The sequence below is a fragment of the Antechinus flavipes genome, chromosome 5 (genome assembly GCF_016432865.1).
Source record: "Antechinus flavipes isolate AdamAnt ecotype Samford, QLD, Australia chromosome 5, AdamAnt_v2, whole genome shotgun sequence".
NCBI lineage: Eukaryota > Metazoa > Chordata > Mammalia > Dasyuromorphia > Dasyuridae > Antechinus > Antechinus flavipes.
In genome coordinates, this window is record NC_067402.1 from 205,079,104 (window position 1) to 205,099,557 (window position 20,454).

A 20,454-nucleotide genomic window follows, 5' to 3' on the forward strand; every position below is an offset into this window, starting at 1 on the left:
ATTTCTCACTTGAACAAAAAGTACAATGGTGCACTTGATTTACACTGGCATGCACAGCCAGTTATGTGGATTCTAGTTATACTGATGAGTCTAATATAAAAACAGTATAACCATACTTGACATATTTAAGGTCTGAAAAGTACTATACAAAAATATAATCTTAATTTAAATATTCCCTCAAAATAACTCTGAACAATTATTGTATTTCTAAGAGGAAATAATCTTGGGAAGCAAGTACCAGGAGGATAAGAGCTAGCTGTCATGAATAAAAGGGCAAGTTATCTGCCTCCAAGAGAATGAGTAAAGAAGAAAGGATTTAAGCATCATCTCTGAAGAAATAGTTCATGAGAATCAAGGTCAAATTGTCCTTCTGGGGTTAATTGTGAATAAGCCTTATCTATAGTTATTCCTAACTTAAATGTGAGGAATTTTTTGAGGGGAACTGAAGACTTCAGACAACATGAGAAAAAAATAGACTTGTGATTCCAATGTTTTGGAGAAGTCAGAAGTCGTAAAAGTTGGTGAAAGATTATACCAGATAACTTCTCTTTCATTACTTTTGAAGGTCAAAGAAGTAATCCTAGATGTGCTCTTACTAATAGTCAATCCTATGTTAGTGTTAATATGTTATCTGGCCAGCAACAATAGAAGTGGGTTTTGAAATTGAGGAGATAAATAATTTATGAAAAATCCTCAGTATTCCTGAGATAGGAAGCTTGAATTAATTTATTACAAGACTTTTCACCTTCTGGTAATTTATAAGGCAATTGTCAAACAAACCACTTAACTGGCTCTATATATGGACAAAGAATAAAGGGAGTGAGTCCTTGGAGTGAATGGGAGAAGGAAACTGCTGGGAAAACAAAGAACAGCATACTACTATAAACTCTGCCAAAAAGCCTGGCATATGGCTACTTGTTTTGGAGATTTTTTTCTCAACCTCTGATCCAACAAAGCCTTTACAAAAATTCATCTGGATTCATTAAGCAGTTAGTTCTTATACAAAGGATCAAGTACAAATAAATCTGGTAGGGGATGAGAGGGATTTTATGAGTCTAATCCCAGTTTTTATTCCAAGTTGACTCAGAAAAAAAAAAAAAAAGCTCACTGAAACCAAACTCATAATTTGAATTCTTTAAAGATTTTCACAGACATAATCTATAAAAATAAGTGTTTACTTAAAACAGAATAAAACTGAGTTTACACTTTCTCCCCAAATAATTACTTTAGTCAAAAAGTGATAAGGAGCTATGAATGATACAGAATATTATGATTTTCAAATTCATCTTCAAATTCACTAGTATTAAGTCAAGGACTAGAAAAACCTAAGTATCCCAACTCCTAATCCAGTGAACTACTATGCCAAATGGCCTTTGGCATTAGCACAGGAGAAAATCATACCTTCCTAGTATGAAATAGTCTTATTTCTGATACAGCATATAATCTTAATAGTTTTACTATGCAATGCCAATAGTGTATGATTTATGACTTTATAAAATGTTACAAGAAAAACTAAAAAGGACAGACTGCAAAGTATTTATCAAAACTGTATTTTATTATTTCAATACAAGATAAATACCATGCTTGTTACTACTGCAGTTTAAGGCCAACAAAGGCCATATAGCAAACTGCTCAACAGTTACCTAAATGCAAAAGAAAGAAAAGTAAAGATGGAAAGTGGACATTAACACAAAATTCCAACTACAAACACTTTTTAAAAAATGGAATGAGATTTCAAAGAAGCTAAATCTGAAAGTCTAGTTCACCTGGACATTAAAACGATGTCCATTTTATCAAATACCACCTTACCTTTGCACAGACATCTTATGAAGTCACCATATATTCAATAGCTAAAGATGTATGACTTTCTTTGGCCTGCTGGTATTATTATTTACAAACTCTTATTCAGGAATTCAAATAGACACTGGTTACATGGGGTACAATTTTTTGTTAGGGGACTTGTAACAGAAATCACACTAAAATTTGATATGGTTGTACAGTACCACTATCAGTTTTCTATACAACCTGGGCCAAGGTGACAATATAATGATAAACAAGTAACTTTTAAGGCTAGTCATCAATGTTAGATGTATTCTTTAAAATGATTATTTACTACAGAGAATCTTCTCTCCCTTTATTTACCACCTGAGTACTATAGTTTTTCCTTGAAACACACCATCAAGCAAAATGAATTTACCATTATTTTTTTCAAAATATTTTCAAATCATGTAACATGGAACGCCAGAGTGTTATGCAGCAACAATGTGACAATAAAAACCAGTGTTCAAAAACATCCTTTATACTAATTGCAGGCATCTATCTATTTATAAAATACTTAACAATAAGACATCAATTCAAAATGGAGCTATATGATATATTCATGTGGAAAACTTGGTCTTATTTAATACAATAAAAATGGCCTTTTGGGGGAACTTTTGTGACTTCATTCAAATTGGTTCTACCAGAAGTCAGATTTCTAAAGATTTCTTTTCACAAATGCCCAGTGGAGTAGGAAATAATTCTAGTATTCTCAGTCTATACCAAGTATATATTTCCCACATAGAAAAAACAAGCAGTTTCAAGTGTTGCACATTGAAATAGCAAACATCAACCACCCAAAGGTCTAAATAAGAAACAATGGTTAAGACAAACACTAAATCAATCCAAGTAGGATAAGTGTAACACAATTACCTGAATATTTTCAATATTCATAAAAATCCACGTTGCTTCTTCCCAATGCTAGGAAAGACAAGTATAAGAATTTCCTCCTAGAAGCCTAGACAAAATTGTTTCTTCATTTTTTCTACCACTTTTAAAGATATTCTGAACTTTTTACAATGAATATTTCACTTGGTCTATGTCAGAAGTTTTACATCAGAAACATAAATGTTATACTTAAGGCCACATCTCAATTTACTCAATTTCTTTTTATAGTGTTCATTTTATAAGAAACTAGTCTAAGGCTTCCAAGAGTCAATTTGTATAAAAAAAAATTTTAAAGGCATTATTTTGAAAAGGTGACAAGGAAATACATTAATTATTGTAAGAATAGGAAATCAGAAATTCTTTCTGAAAAATCACTACATATACTTTTACCAGAAATGGCAAATATATACAACATATATGTCTGTAGTTATCCACATACAACTGGGAAAAACATTTACAGAGGATGTAGGGATGCAACTAGTCATTATAACCAATTTTAAAAATACAGTCTTCTTAGACCTGTGAGAACATCAACAATGTAGTGTCAAAAAATGAAATCACAACACAAATGTCCTCTTTAAATAACTTAAGCTGGAGCTTAAACAGAAAAAAAAAAAAAAAAAAAACAAAAAACACCTCTTATCTTACAAAGTACAGAAAATGTAATGATCATTTAGGTATGACAGCCAAAATGTTGAAAGTATTCTCAACAGAAAGGCCTATCAGCAGCATTTTTTCTTGTAAAATGATGTGTATTTTTAGATTATTGGCACATTAAATACAGTGGGGATAGAGGAGAGAAGCTTTCCCCTTTGAACACCCCACTTTCATGATATAAGATTGTGCAGCTTTCTATAAAGCCTCCACATTTATTCAGAAATAACTGACCTTTAATGACAAGTAAAGAAACATTCTCCACAGGAGACTAATTAAAAAAAATAATCTTAGTTATTTCACATATCTTTTTTTGAATGGTTCTCAGAATTTCAATTAATTAAGAACCACCTTTGTTAAAAAGGACACAGAATGGAATACAAGTATAAATGAATGTTACCCTTTGACACATATTTTACTTGACTAAATTCCATAAGCCAACAAGCATTTGCAATTTGATGACATTGGAAAAAAAAAAAAAAACCTGAAAATTTTACCACATTTACGCAAATAAGGTACCATCCAGGTGCTACAACAGTAATGAAAATGGCCAATAGCCTTCTATTTAAGATTAACAAGCACTATTATTTTCAAATTAAACTAAAGCTTGAAACCACATTCTTTACAATTATGAATCAAGAAACAATGAAAGGCTCTGGAATATTTTTTTTTTTTTTGGTGTCTATAAAAGGGCTGACCTCTTTGGATTTTTTTTTTAGTAATGCAAAAACAAGAAAACAATTTTCAGTAACACTAGAGTTGATAAAATAATCTGACTAGGCCATAAATAGATTTGAGAGGGAGATGGAGGGAACATTAAAGAGGGTAAATTCATCCCATACATTCATGAAAAATTAGGTAGTAAAGGAGTCAACTGACACAATTCAACTGTAAACTAAATTGGACTTCTTTCCAGCAACAATTACTTAATATAATGAATCAGCAATTCTGAAACAAGTTTTGGTACACTCTGCCCACAGCACAGAGGTCATATTAGAGAAAGTGGGGGTGAAAACTGGTAGTATATTAGCAAAGCTTTCTTGCTGAACAGGTAATAAAGTCTAAAATATGTATAATTTTCCACATAAATGCTTGTAAAATGTCTTGATCTTTCTGATTCCATTTAACATTAAGACAAAATTCTATTTTTACGGACACTTTTAACTTACCTGTGAGTTGTTCTCTTAATATTAACTACTTCCCTTGCAACAGGTATACATTGAATATCAATTCCCATTGTGTATTTTGAATGATATTTTAACAAAGAAACATCAAAACTATTTGAAACTCCTATGCACAAACTAGGAAAATAAAAATCACAAAACCTTAATACAACTTCCAAGTTACATTTTTTAAAAAGGAAGCATCACTTTAAACAAAATTAAAGCAACATATAAAAATTACTTCTGATAGCAAAATTTTGACAAACATCAATGATCCCATGCATGAACATTCCAGTCACCAAAAAACTCTTTTAAAAATTAGAAATATTTGGACAATTCCCAAAATAAAAGGCTATTTGGGAGGAAATGATTTGATGTTAAAGAATCAAAGCCAGTGGTTTGCAGCTGTACATTACCCAAGTTCTTGGTAAAAACTATCTAGAATATGTGTCATTGGAGAGAGTCCCTCTTTTAAATTGAGCCTCTGAGGCTTTAAAATTTATGCTAAAAACAAAAGCTAACACTCAGGCATGTTGAAGAAAAGACATTTCTGGATAAATTGTGATTTATACTATATACTAGGGAATGATTTTCGTAAACAAAAATCTAATTGAAGTGACATTCTGTAAATGCAGAACAAAGGTCTTTTTTTTTTTTTTTTTGCCCTTTTTCCAAAACTGATAGGCCATGCAAGCCAGTTGCTTTAAAAACATACCTTAATCACATAACATTTTTTTAAAAAGTAGGCTTGCAAAAACCTCAGATGATGAATCTTGTAGCATGAACCAACAGTTGCATGAATACAAAGATCAATTTTTTTTTTTTTTAAATAAAGGGAGGATATACATATTAACAGAAAAAGGTGAGAATAAAATCTACTATCTTAAGAAAAGATGTTCGTGAAAAATCCACATTATTTGAAAGATCAAAACTAAGGCTCTCTTTACTCACACTTATCTGGTGCACAGCTGTATACATACTCTCTATGGCTTCAAAATACACCAAAAGCACCTTTTCAGATATAATCTGCAAACAATGGCAGCACCTCAATTGCCAAGATGTTTCTTCAATGCTAATGGTTTACAATGAAATGTTCCTTTATACATTCGTGTTATAATTAAGTTGCATACCATGGCAAATAATACAGATGTTGAACCCAAAGATTTTTGACCCCTAACATAGACTGGATTACTTGGATCACAATGTTAGTCAAACTGCAGTTTTACAATTTTACATACCATTTAGTAAATTCACAAGCCAACTAGGTAAAAAGAGCTAGAAAAGCAGGATATAGAAATATTAAATACTCCATGTAATTACCTATTCTAATATCAAAATCAAGTGCAAGAGACACTTAATTAGTATGTTTAATCCACTGAACGCAAGATTAGGTTGATGCATATCCAAAAACTATTGCGATGCTTTTTTTTTAAAGGACAGTATAAATGTTGTCATAATAACATTATCTTCAAATATTGCTGAACACAAGACTTTCCCTGAGGTGTAAACATCAAATAACTTGAACAGCTTTACACATCAGCCCCATTAAACAGTTTATTACAACACTACATCTATTGTAATCAAAGTGGTGCTGTTTACAGACATTATCATATGAACATTTTAACAAGAACAAACTACTATAAAAACAAGCATTTACTTGACTTTTTCCAATTGCTTGCACATTATAATGGCCAAATGTATATAACCAGTAATAAAGTTGCAAAAGCTATAACTTTTAAATCACACAGGTTTCCTTCAAATAAAACAGTTAAGCAACATAAAAAGTAAAAGTAGAGCTACTGGTTACCATTTATGCAGATTTGCTTTATTCAGATCTATTCCTGTTCATTTTATCCATGAATCCTTACAGGTTCAGTTCAATCACAAGAAGCAAACTGCTGGACAAGCGTCATTTTCCCCCATGAAGAATGTTTCTTGTCTTGCAAGGTGTTCCTCTTCCTTCAGCTGTAATGTGTCAAAATTTGTGATGTAGATTTTGCTATTCCCCATAATACACAGAAAAAATGTTGGCTTAACTATACAGACACAAGTCGTGCATCTACTTCACCATCATGTAATCTAACACAAAATAAGCAATATGGAAACAGTAGCTGTTTGTTTGTTGGCAGAAAAGCTCAAATCAACAAATCATTTCACCTCTTACATTTTTCACCCATATTACATTCTTTCTCCTTCCCCATCTAAATGAAATTTTAGTGGCTTAAAAAAACATATACACCAATTACAAAGCAGCTACTGTCTCTCTGTGATGATGGAAACATTTAGATCTTTTCCTAAAGAAGGCATACTACAAAAATAAATGAATGAGTGCTTGGATGATTTGACTGTATATTTCATCCACCCATATAACCAATTCTAAATTAATTCATTTAACAATTAAAAGACTGAACTGAAAATAAAATGATTCTTTACATCTTAGTTATATTTATTTAATAACATACAGAAAGAATATCTGTAATCATAAATCATATGCTGCTCCATGTTACAAAAAGTGTAAGTAGGTAGAGATCAAAATGGGCAATATAACTAAATATGATGACATCTAAATACAAATTTTTAGACATAATACAAATGGAAAACATTTACTTGAATTTCCACCCCATTCCACCCAAATTTCTAAACCAGCATTACTGGCTAAAAATAAGACATGATTTAATTTTTTAAAAATCTACAAAGTTTACTTCAAATTATTGACTTTAAAAGCTCACAAATAAATGGCATAATGATAAAATGTAAAAGTTAATAAAAATCCATTACATAATTTGCATATTTCAGGTAATCACAATTTAAACATCCAACAACTTCATAAGTACTAAAAGCAATTTTTTCCAGTAACAATTATAATTTGTAATTTTAACACCAGATAGTTAAAAGATAATTCCATAAAAGACCATTCAAAAGTTCTTGTAAGGACTCCTTCAATAGTGAAGAAAATTTAAGTAACCGTAAGACATACTTGATGGTAAAAAGGTAGTCTGTTTTGAAATACTCTGCTGTGTGGAATTTCCTCAAGTCAAAACTTAAACTTACTATTAATATACAAAATGCATTAAGAATCCCTGCTCTTATATTGAGAAGTTTCATAAATAGGTTGTTTTTTTATCTTCCCAATTAATTTGGAAGATCTTATAGGTAAGGATTGGTATCTCATCTTTCGCCTCCCAGTGCGTTCCATACAGCTAGCACTGAATAAACGTTTGATGATAATGATGATGATGATGATGATGAGTCTGACTATAGAAATATAGGTGTGTTTGTGTGTAGAGGGGTTGAAGCTTGAAAACTATTCTTTCTTCTCTAAAATAATTCCCAAATCCTCAGAACTATTTTTGAAGATTTTATATTCCAACTGAAAAAACATACTAAAGAATTTCTAGTATTTTATTTTATTGCATTTCTAATTATTGAGCTTTTGAGAGAACTATCAGTTCTGAATTAAATCCAAAATTGTAGTTTGATTTTCTCTGGCTCCCCCCCCCCCCCCCACCATATTCTTCACATTGCATATTCTTGGATAGAGAAAGTGTTAAAGGAATGCAATGCAAAGTATAAAGGTAAAGCAAAGGTTTAAATATAACAACATGTTATATAACAAAAATCAATTTTGGGGGTTGTGGGAACTAAAACATCTAAGATTAAATATTTCGTACCCCTCCACACACACAACACTATCACATACATTAGCATTTTATATTTTTCAGTTTTTAAACATATTATTTCTTAATTTTTCTGGGAAGGCCTTTAAAATGTATAGTACAAATTTCTATTTATAAAACAGGGTTGTTTCATCATCTTGTAAAAAAAATTTTTTTTAAACCCAACTTGAACCCTTAAAAAAAAATCATACAGAACATAAAATTATGGGAACATTCCAATATAATTTTTAATCTTTGTTTCTAAACACTTCACATATTTATTAGTCACTTAGAAATACAAATTTCACAATATCTCAGAAGAAAGCCAACTTATAATTACAAATGTTTTCCATTAACTCATTCAACAGCTTTTCAGAAGTAGACATCTACATGAACAAAGAATTATAAAAGAGCACAGAGATTCCAAATATTTTCTACGTCCCGTGCTTTTAGGAATTTTATTATCTTATAGCTAATGACTATACTATGCATGATAACTCTGTCATTAATCTTCTACAAAAGCTAGGAAGACAGCAGTTATAATATAAAAACCATGGGAAAAATTTGGAATTCATCAATCAATAAGAGAAGTTTGTAAATGGAAATGAACAAATATTTTAAAGTCCATGCACAAAGAAACAAGATTCATTAACATTTTTGGTAATGAAAAGCACAACAATTTAACAATGTCATTTAAAAAATTATGAATGTTTCAGTATAAAAAAATCTCAACAAATCCATCAGATTTAAACAAATAAGGCAATTTCATAAGGCTAACAAGATTTTGGTAAGGCAAAAAAAGAAAAGCATTTTATTGGTGGACTTTAACTCAATAGAACCAAAACTTTCTTTTATGACTAAACCTTTTCCCTAGTAGAAAAGGATAAGGACACCAAACAATGGGTACTTATATTTTGTTATTTGCATCCTAAATAGAAAAGGAATGTAGGTCTAAATTCTTAGTTAATACATTAATAAATACTACACAAAAAAATTCTCTGTTTATTGTAGATGTATACAAAAAAATATAGATTCCACTATTAGAATAATTTAAAGATTTTTCCCTCTTGGCCCTTGAATAGTACTTACCTCTTTAGTTTTAAAGTTACAGGGTGGTATTCTATATTACCTCATAATGGCAGCAGACTAATTTTTTGGCATTCTAACCATATTCTAAGTTAATTCGAATACCCAAATAAGGCTCTTTACATGTAGTTTCACCTCTCCCCCAACTGACTAAAAACTATTATGTAAATTAAAAATGTGCTACCCTTCAGGCAAGCTTTCAGATTATGAAAACAAAGTTTTGTTCTGAATATTAGGTTTTCTGAATAGTATTAACTAATTCATTCAATGTTAATTTGAAACATTCATTCAAACAAAACTACAGAGTCTAGTTTACAAACTAAACAGTGAAAGTAAGTTTCACATTGAAATGAAGGTGAGATGCAGTAACCCAGTCACTGAGAAATAGTATAAAAACAGGGAACTCAATGAATTTTTAAATAAAATTATACTTATTCTCAAACCACCATAAGCAAAATATTTACAATACTTTCATGCAAATCACTTTACAAATAATGTACAAAGATATCTATACATTCCTAAATTTAAGAATATTACAGATATACTTTTAAACATAATTGGTCAGAACTTTTACTTTTAGGGAACCAAAAGCATATACCATAAAAGGTAAAACACTGAGAGGACAAAAGAAACACAAAGACTAGATTATGCAGTTTTTAATGTGCTTTTAAGAGCTGAAAAATTTTGTTTAGCAGAGTGCTTTATGTATTATAATTGCTTTAAAAATATTGAATACAATTTAAAATTTTAAATACCAAAAATGAAATTTTAACAAAGCATACAAAAATATTTGTTTCTCCCCCCATTAACCACCAGGGTCTTTTTTTTTTTTTTTTAATTCTTTTCAAACTTCTTCTACAGCTATATTCTGGACATTTCGTTTTCTACTATGCTATTATGTTCTTAGCAATTTTGTACAAGTATGGATCCATAAAGAATATTATAACAGGAGAAATTTTAAAAATCATCTGGTCTAAACACTAACAAACAAAAATCTAAGATCATAAATTTATAACTAGAAGGCACCTTAAAGGTCCATATATATGGAAACTGAGATTCCCCATGGGGTTAAAAGTGCCTTGCTCAAAGTCACAGCACTAGTAAATCTTCATGACTCAAAGTCTAAATGCTCTATCCCCTATAACATGCTTATAAATATAGCATTTAATATGTGCACATTTACTGAAATGAGATAAAACCCAGACTGATTCAGAGCAATGGAAGGAAGGGCAAAGATCAGTCAGAATTTGACATCAATAATTACTACTCTTGAGCACATAAAGCTCAAATTAACATTTAGATATTCTATAATGTAGGGATGTTACCAGAAAGAGGTTTTGCCAGAATAATTCAGATTTGTCATCAGCATTTTTACTGTTAAAAAGCAAAAGCATGGATCATATGAAGTGTTTGCATAGAAAATAAACTACAATCCATAATCTTGTTTATAACATGATTGTTTTTCACACCTAGTACAAATAAAATACAGAAAATTCAGCCCAGCTTAGAATAAATGACCCCATATTCCCAATTAATAGTGTGAATTAATTGAATTAATAGAGTACAAAAGGGCTGAAAATTGCTCACTCAAACCACACATTCAGGTTTTAATTCTTTTCTTTTTAAAACAAAGAGTTTCAGGTCAAATTTCATTTTAATCATCTTTCAAGAGGAAAATATGTCAATAGTTCAATTTTTCTCAACTTGATAAAGCTAATCGCTTCTGAGGTTTCCAAGAAAATGAATAGGGACAAAAGAAAAAATTAAACCACCCACCATACTTTCTCTTATGAGGATAAAAAAAAATTCACATCCAGAAAAGAAAGGGAAACTTAGATTATTAATAACAACTCATTTTAAAATAAACTATATTAAGCAAGCACTATACTACTTATATTTTGCTTAGAATGGTTTGAGAATATTGATGAAGAAATTACAAAAAAAATGAAGCACAATGCAGTTACATACCAAAATTTACAATATTAGAGGTCTTCCCCTCAAAATATTAAGCTTTATAAAAAATATTTACACAATTTTAAGAAATGAGTGAATGTACTTTAACATGTTACCAACAGTTTGAACACACAAAAAATTAAGATGGGACACACAAATAACAACTTGTTGACATTCATCAAATTAACAATTAAGAACGTGCCTGTTTTTGTATTAATTGTGTCACTTTCAATAAAAATTCCATTGCTACTTTATTTGCATACACAATTTTCACTGACATTCATTTGGCTTTCAGACTTCTATGGATCCATTAAATATACCTAAAGTCGTACAAGAAAGCTCAAGAGGATTCATGAATTTAAAAGCTTCAAAAGCGGGTCAGCAGTACACCGCATTTTAGTGGGTCAGCATTCACTTCTATCATTAAGGTTTGGGTTTTTTAAATTGTGCTTTCTAAGATTCTTTAGTTGAAATATTTTATTCTGTTCCACAACCTTTTAATTTACTTTTACATCCGTAATCAATAATGTTGGTACAGCAAAAAATACAATATATTTCAGAAATTCATAAGCAATTTTTTTCCTTAGATGAAGGCACATATTACAACTCAGTTTGGATTAATGTACAAAAATAAAATGAAGGAATTTTGGTATGATACATCAGAATTTTAAGAAAAAGATCTCAATAACATCTTGCCAGTTCATAGTTAATTGCTGAATATAATTTAACTCATTATGAAATACCTAGGTGATGAACGTTGGAATGTAATATCAAAGTATTTGAAATTTACAATGGCTTTTACATGTCAGTAATTTTTGCCCAAACAAATGTATATTTTCAAAATGTCTTTAAACATATATTTAAGAACAAAGAGAAAGTAACCAGGCACAAGGCCTCTAATATGAGGATCAACAAATTTAAGAATTAAATCCTAAGTGTTCAAGTTTTATTATTGCTAAACTTTCATTAACTAGAAGCTTGTTGATGTTAACTGACAAAGTCTAAATAAGCAATTAAAACACAGAACCTATAGCTGAGCATAAGTGAAATATATGGTTATTAATATGATTCTTGAAATGAGATCGACAAAACTCAAATCATTAAGGATAACAAGCCATATGATCATCACAATTTACTTCAATAATTTCTTGGCAAAGTAAATAGTGGGATTTTTCCTGGTCAATTTGGCAAGTTCTTAAACTTGGGGCAAAAGAAGTGTATTTCTTAAGATACAGATTCTTTCAAGATGCTACAACATTCAATTCCTAATCATATCAAAAGTAAGTTTTATAATCTCTCTATATATAAGAGATTTATATATTTTTTTAAACTCTTGGCAAATTGTTTTTCTCTTCCCTTAAAGGGGTTGTTTTAACTATTATATATACACATACATAATGAATTCATGAAAAACTGAATCTTCAGTAATTGTGAAACTAAAAGGTAAAGGAAAACCTTAAAATTAGGCAAAATTTATAACCATTAATGTGTTGAAAATATGTAACCACTACTCAATTTAAATTGGTTACTTTCTACAGAGCAGTATAATTCATGAACTACTTATTTTAAAATGCAAAAACTATCTGAGGTGCTAGGAAAAAACCTATTCTAGCTGTCTATACAGGATAAAATTTGAAACTTGAACATTTAAAATGATACCCCCATCAAGACAATGGTGATTAAATTTCCTAGTTCCGCCAAGTTACTACTAAAAGTAAAGGATAGCCCTAGATACGAAAGGGCTTAGTTTAGTTAAATATGGATCAACCATCAACATAAGGGCAAATATGCTATTGATAACAAAAAAGTAACCTTTATGTCACATGCATAAGCCATGTAATACCTTTCCCCATTTCTCATGTTATGAATGCTATTTACAAATATAAAATCAAATTGTACATGAAAATGAATTATACAGAGACATTTCTTCTATTAATATTAACACATACAGAAGAAATTGTTTTAAAGTACAGAAAAAAGATAAAGACAAGCAATGGTTATGGCTTATGAATGACACATTGAAGCAAATTGATTTCTGGCCAAGGCTTTATCTCAAACTATTAAATAAGGACCTTCAATCTTTAAAAGTTTTGTTATCTACTGACATCCTAAACAAATCAGTATTGAGTCATTTTTTTATTTTGCATTATGAAAATATCTTTTTATGATTCAAACAAGTTTTGCGATCGTAAAATTGTATACTTCATATCAAAAAGTATCTTAATCTTAAAGTAACCATTTGCTGATCCTCAAACTAATAATAATACAAAAGTATATGCTTACCCATGATAGACAGTAACAATTATAGGGGCAAAATCTTTTAAAGAAAATCTAGTGCACATATATTTATAATCATGTAGGAAATTTCAAACAATTTCTTATAATTTATTGAAAATGAAAACTATGAAAATGATTCGGGGACAACAAATTTCAGACTTTAGTAATGGAGAATGAGCACTCTTGATTAGATTAAAGTAGTTAAAATATCTTCCTCTTTTCCCTAAAAAAGAATCAATCACATATCATACAAATTAACATGTTCATGCAGTACAGAATATTTAAAAGAAGGGAGGAGAAGAAATATGGATTTTTTTTTACCTGAATTGCTTACCTGGCATTATTGTCTTGTGTGTTTCCTGAAGAACAAATCCTGCACATGTAGCGGGACCATTTAATATGTAGGTATTTACTGTATAAACAATAGCCTTGGAGTTATATTTAATGTTAATACTACTACAGACACTGACATACAAAAGGAACCAGCAATACCCACCTTCTCTTAACGGTGGCGATATTCTCGCTCTCTATCACGTTCTCTATCACGGTCTCGGTCACGATCCCGATGTCTTTCTCGTTCTCTGCTTCTCTCTCTATAATAATCATCATGACGATCTCTACTACGGGATTTGTGACGTCTGCTCTTTTCTCTGGATCTACTGTGGTCCCTCTCTCTTGATCGTTCACGTCTTCTAAAAGAAATTACTGGATTAATACTCTTCTTAACCAGGTCTCTAAAAAACCCAACATATATCTCAGAGCAAGCAATCTTCCAGAAAGACACAAAAACCTTTCAAATAGTTTAGATCTTCTATCTTGTCCTTTCCTTTTTCTTTTATCACCAAGAACAAGGTAAGATTATATTTTTATTTATGTCACACCATGAAATAAGCTATCCAAACAGTAAGGCAACATTCTACACAATCTAACACAAATTACCAATAAATCAATTCAGCAAATATTAAGAATTATACTTGGCTCAAGTACAGTACAGATTCTATTAAAGAGAAAGATGATTTGGGTTATCAAGAGTTTAATAGAAACCTGGAACATTCACTCTTCCAATAAATATTCCTTATAGTGAAAGTCTAAGAGGGTTCTCCCTCTCATTCTGAACCATCGCTGATCAAACTGTTCTGATGCAAAACTATTAATCTAAGACAAAATTCCATTTGTACATTAATGACATGGAGGAAAAGAGATTTTATAAATTGTTTATCGGTTAGTTCAAAAATGAAATACATGAAAAGATATCAAAAGCAGTTCATGAGAAAACATTCATGCACATGCACAAAGAAACAATGCTCTTTTAGGACTATCTGAAAGGATAGTAATTTTAAGAATGGGTGCTTAGTCACATGGGGAACAGCATTAGTTTTAAAATTTTAAACTAATCTAGGAAAGAGATTTTCAATTGGTCTATGGACTATGTAGATAACTTCATAATTTTTAGATAAATGTTAAGTTCACAAAAGTTGGATTTTGCTATTATTTAAATGTTTCTGACTCTTTGTAACCTCTTTTGAGGTTTTCTTGGCAAAGATATTCGGGTGGTTAGTCATTTCTTTGTCTAGCTCATATTACAGATAAGAATACTGAGGCAAACAGGGTTAACAGACTTGCCCAGTGTCATAAAGCAAGTTAAGTGTCTGATGTCAGATTTGAATTTAGGAAGATGAGTCTCTTTGATTTCAACCCCAATGCTCTATTTCCCTGTACCACCTAGTTATCCTTTATAAGAGTTGAATAAAGAGGCACAAAATCTTAAAGCAGGAAGGAATGAGAGATTATCTATATCAGATGATAAACATTGCTAAATTCTAACCATATTTTCCAGAGATGATTTTGAGCTGAGAGATTACTTAACTTCTTAAAGTTCTAGTTTCATTCCCTGTAAAGGGTTAAACTAGATGACCATTAAACATTTTTCTCTCAAGTTCCATGGTTCTAGGTCACATATGTAGGATAAATTATGTTCCAAAGACAAAAGGAAAACATTTTTGGAAATATTTTGTTATTTCTAATCTAACCCTCCTTCTTTTCTGTGATTATTTTTTCCCCATTTAGTCCATTTTCCATTTACTGCAGATACCTTATGCTACCAAAGATAAAATGGTGGACATAGAGTCTGATTTAAAAAAAAAAAAAATCCAAATTTAATGCTGATGAGCACAAACAAGGCTTCTAATCTATACGAACTACAATTTACTCTCTATAAAATGGCTAGTACTTATATATATCACATCATATCATATCATCAATCCTGCAGAGCAGGTGCTATTATTATGAGGCAGACAGGGTTACACAGCTATTAAGTATTTAAGACTGAATTTAAACTCTGGTCTTCCTGACTGCAGGCCTAAAGCTTTTATCTACTAGGCTACCAGCTCTCAAAGTGCACAAAACACTGTATTTGCAAAACATTTTACATTTGTTACCTTATTTAAACCTTATTAATCTCCTTTGGTGTAGATCTCTTTAGTAAACATAATAAACTTACATTATAAATTTTGAAGCTTTAGGTAATTGGACGAAGATCAGACAATAAATAACAATGAGGGGATTTAAACCCAGTTATTTTAGACTCCAAGTTAAGTATCAACCTTGGACTACTAGGTCATATTGCTTCTGTGCACTGAACAAATGACTCCATTACTGACAACACTACTACATGACAACTACTACTAACATGATGCGTCTATTACAATAAAAAGATGGGTCAGTGGCTTCTGCTTTGCAGCCATGGTATCTAAAATGTGTTCTCTTTAAAACTTCTGAAAGATGGCAGTTTTACTATTTAGTACATTAATCAAGATTAATATTAAAATATTTTTTATTCCAGCTTCTAGAGCTTTTCTACTACACTATCAAAAAACCACTCATAGGTAAGGTAAATGACACTTTCTAAACATTTTATAATTGAGGACTACAATTTCCACTAATTTGACAACTAAACTTCTATAGGATCTGTAAATAAAAGAAATGTTAAGATTATTTTTGGTAAATTAACTTATTATATATATATTACAATTGAAAACCAATTGAAGACCAAGAACAGACTGACTTTCTGAGGGAATGAGAAGAGCAAATTAGCAATGCATATTATCATGTTGTTTGTTGTGTGAGGTTAAACTTTTGACTTACAATTAGGACTGCTATATGCCAGAAGTATATATAACATTTAGGATTGTTTCTATTCCAGAAAGGGCAGCAATATATAGTCTTATTTTCCTCCCCTCAAAGAAATCAAATCAGCAAGCAAACTTTTAACCATTAAAAATCCTATCAAGAAAGAAACTTTCCTTGAACATGAAAAGCTAAAGAGAACACTTATGTGAACTGCTAATAGTTCTTTCCTCACCTGTTGCTATGGCACACACAAAAAACTTTAATTCACAAAAGTCACTTTCTTCCAAAATGAGAATTTCTACTTTGGACATAAAATGTAAGTCAAAAAAATTTGTTAAAAGACTTACTACATAACAGGAACTTTGCTAAGGCTTGGGGAAAGTAAGGATGGAGGGGAAGGGAGAGAAGAAAAAGGGAAGAGAAGGAAGCAAAGGGGTGGGGAAGGAGAAAAAAGGGGAGGGAAAGGAAAGAGGAAAAGAAGGGAAAAAGGAAGGCAAAGGAAAGGAAAGAGAAGAAAGGAAAGAAAGAGGAAAGAGGACAGAAAGAGGGGAGGGAGGAACAAGGAGGAAAGGAAGGAGGAAATCTCAGTCCCTGCTTTCAAAGAGCTCCTTGTCTAATAAAGAAAACAGCATGCACATAATCACAGTTATAGGCATATCCCAGAGCACCTGGCATTAAAAGCAGGCACTTAATTGGCACGGTTGATTTTAAGATTCAAGACCCTTCCATAGAGGAAGAAGCCCTGGCTGAAAGGTAAATAACCATTTTGCTCAAAGTTATATAGAGGGTGAAGAGCTAAGTGAGAGAACTCAAGAACTCTGAAGCTAAAGCTTAGATTCTTTCCACTGCAATACTAAAGGTTCAGCCAAATTCTCTTAGGATACACTAATCCAGAAAGATATGCTGCATCTTTTATCTCAAGCAAAATCAAAATTTTAAATCCTAAAAATGACTGCAATAACTTTTCTATATGTAAACTAGTGATTTTAAATGGAACTAAAAAAGGAAAGTTTTACCTTGATCCAGAACCATATGATTTGGACTCAATTCCATGAAGGCAATCCTGCAAGGAACTAATAAGCACTTTGCAACGATCATCAGCAGATACTTTGGATTGTTTAATTAAGGAAATAGCAGTTACCAATGTCTCAATAGCACTCCCATAATCACCTAAAACAAACAAAAAAATATTAGAAGTCAATAAAGTTCTGGTAAAATTTATTTTTCCATTTTTTTTGATTAAAAATACCATGTAACCCATATAGCAGAGCCCTATCTATGAATAATAATTTTCCAAAAGCAACCAGTTTATAAAATGACCAAGAGTTTTAATTATATGTTTTGGTTTTTTAAAATCACAAAAAGATCAAAAATCATCCTAGGTGAATAATTTGCTCACTAGAGTTTATTTTTCTAATGATTTTCAGGAACTGCTAAGAGATAAGAATGAAGATAATTTCAACCAGGAAATACTAACCAGCACTGGCATCAGACACAGCTCTTGAAATGGCACTGCTTGAAATCGCCCTGTTTCTATTCATGATTTCTTCAAACTCTGCTTCACTTAATGGCGTTCTTGCAGCATCCATTTCTCTGCAATAATTAAAATAAACCTTAAATTGCACCTTTCAAATGAGGAAATTCTTTCCATTTTAAACACTATAAACAAATAACCCCCCCAAAAGACTTTAGTTACCATTTTTCAGCCTTACAGTAGTTTGTTTCTATTCCAGAATGAAAAGCAATATAATGTTCTATTCTTCCCCCCCAAAATAAATCAAATTCAAATGAATTATACTAGAATTTACCTAGAGTTGAAAAACTATTTTGAATATAGAGAAAACCTTGGCTGTTTTAAATTTTTATTTGAGACATGACGAACACAGCCATACTCAAATACTTAAATGTCTTTATAACTAACAAAACTTTTACAAAAACAGAAACAAGCCAATACATAATGAAAAATCCAGAACTTTATAATATATTTTTTGAAACTGGAAGGGATCTCTTCAGAGAGGCTTAAAAAAAAAAGTCATCCTGGGAATTTGACAAAAAGCTGTTGGGTTATTTGGTGCCCTCTTTCATAGTAGCCATGTATGGTGTTCTGAAAGTAGCAAAAACTCAAACATGACTGAGAGAAGTAGTAGAAAATAAGTAGAAAGAAATATAAATAACTTAGTGTAATTCTGCCCCTAACCATGATGAAAAAACAAGTATTTGTTCCATACTGTGCTGCTAAACAAATGGAAGTGTTAGCATTTTTCAATTGTGCTATAAAAAAACCAGTTTAACCAAGTGTATAAATGTGAGGAGGAAACTATCAAGGACACTAGCAGATCCCTAGTTCATTGACAATCCTTTGACTGAGAGTTTCAACAACTAGCTCAGGGGTACAGAGACTACATTAAATCAAAGATGGACCTTTAAATGAAGTACTTTTGATTTCTGAGGCTCACTTAATGCTTTAAAAATACAAATAACATGAATATAAGCGTTCCAATAATGTTCCAATAATATGACTGTACAATGATACTTTTACATAAAAATCTCTGCAGCAAAATAATTTATACACTTTCTAAGTGTTATAAAAATACAAAAGAACTGACAAGCGAAGAAGTCTTAGGTAATTATTAAACCAAGTCACTTAGCATTCTGTTACAGATATATAGAAGCATTCCAAAGAGGGAAGCTAATTTAAAATGAATAGCTGCTTAATTTGTTTACAAATTATACAGAATGCTTTGCTTATTTATGAAAACGAGGAAAAAATTCAATGCCCTTAAGACAAAATTAAAATCGGCTGACTTAAAAATAAAAGCAATCAAATGCATGAACAAGTAAAGAAGTAAAAGATTTAGACATGTCAAGCTAACAAACTCAACTCTCAAAATTGTGAATGGAATAAATGCATGCTCTCAAATGTGTTCACAGACTCAAGAATATAGAAAGGAGTCTCGTTTAAGACCATCTAGTCTAACACCTTTACTGTAACATCCAAAGATGTGAAGATCAGAGCTGGCTGACACTGCAGAAAGAATAAGACTAGCAAACCCTGCATCCCTGGTCTAAGGTGCTCTTTTCTCCCCATGCCTCACCACCTTCTCACAGCCAGGGGTGGCAGAAATAACAAAACAAACAAATGAAAATAGCTGAGGTTGTGGTTAAAGATATATTTACAGAAGAGGTTTATGAAGCAGGTTATATTTAAAATTAGATGAAAACGCACAAACAAGCCACTAACATCTCTTTCCTCCACAGATCAAAACATGTTGCTTTTTTAAACACTTCCAATCCAACTTACCTTCCAGGGGGCCCATAGTCGCCTCTATCATATGGAGGAGGTCGGCCATATGGGTCTGTGGGTGGTGGACCCCGGCTGTCTGATGTTGGCATGCCGCTGTTGGTTGGTGGGGGAAAGAAAGCTGGGTTCACGTGTGGAGCTGGTGGGGGGGCACCTGGAGGTGGTCCAGGAAGGTGTGGAGGAGGAGCAAGTGTGAGGGGTGGCCCCAAAGGGCCAGGTGGGCGAGGTGGAAAAGGGCCTGGAGGCGGAGGTGGTCCCTGCTGTGGAGGTGGAGGACCAGGAGGGGGGCCGTAGCCTGGCACTGGAGGTGGAGGACCAGGAGGAAGTGGACCCAATGGAGGCTGCCCAAAAGGCTGTCCTGGAAAAAGAACTGGTGGTGGAGGGCGATCACCTCGATTAGGAGGCCCAGCTAATGGAGGAGGAAGAACCTGACCAGGAGGTGGAGGGCCTGGTGGGCCGGGAGGGCCTGGAGGACCTAAGGGTGGACGTGGTGGAGTTTGTCCAGCTACAGGATAAAGGAGAGAGAGAA

The 20,454-nt window shown here is 31.9% G+C and overlaps 1 protein-coding gene across 8 annotated transcripts in view; it reads right to left on the reverse strand.

Moving 5' to 3' along the window:
- Window positions 1–1,534: 1,534 nt before the first annotated feature.
- Window positions 1,535–20,454, reverse strand: part of CPSF6 (cleavage and polyadenylation specific factor 6) — a 39,401-nt gene continuing 20,481 nt past the window's right edge. For 3 of the 8 annotated variants that reach the window (XM_052001450.1, XM_052001455.1, XM_052001457.1), the window contains 5 exons: window positions 19,926–20,430; window positions 18,102–18,217; window positions 17,641–17,794; window positions 13,992–14,187; window positions 1,535–6,488 (listed from right to left, as the gene is read on the reverse strand). In XM_052001450.1, the coding sequence (XP_051857410.1) occupies window positions 13,998–14,187; window positions 17,641–17,794; window positions 18,102–18,217; window positions 19,926–20,430 (965 nt within the window). In that variant the 3' untranslated portion in view covers window positions 1,535–6,488; window positions 13,992–13,997. Of the gene's footprint in view, window positions 6,489–9,908; window positions 13,908–13,989; window positions 14,188–17,640; window positions 17,795–18,101; window positions 18,218–19,925; window positions 20,431–20,454 lie in introns of those variants that run through there. The other 5 variants (XM_052001454.1, XM_052001456.1, XR_007954344.1 and 2 more) reach the window with 4 other exon arrangements.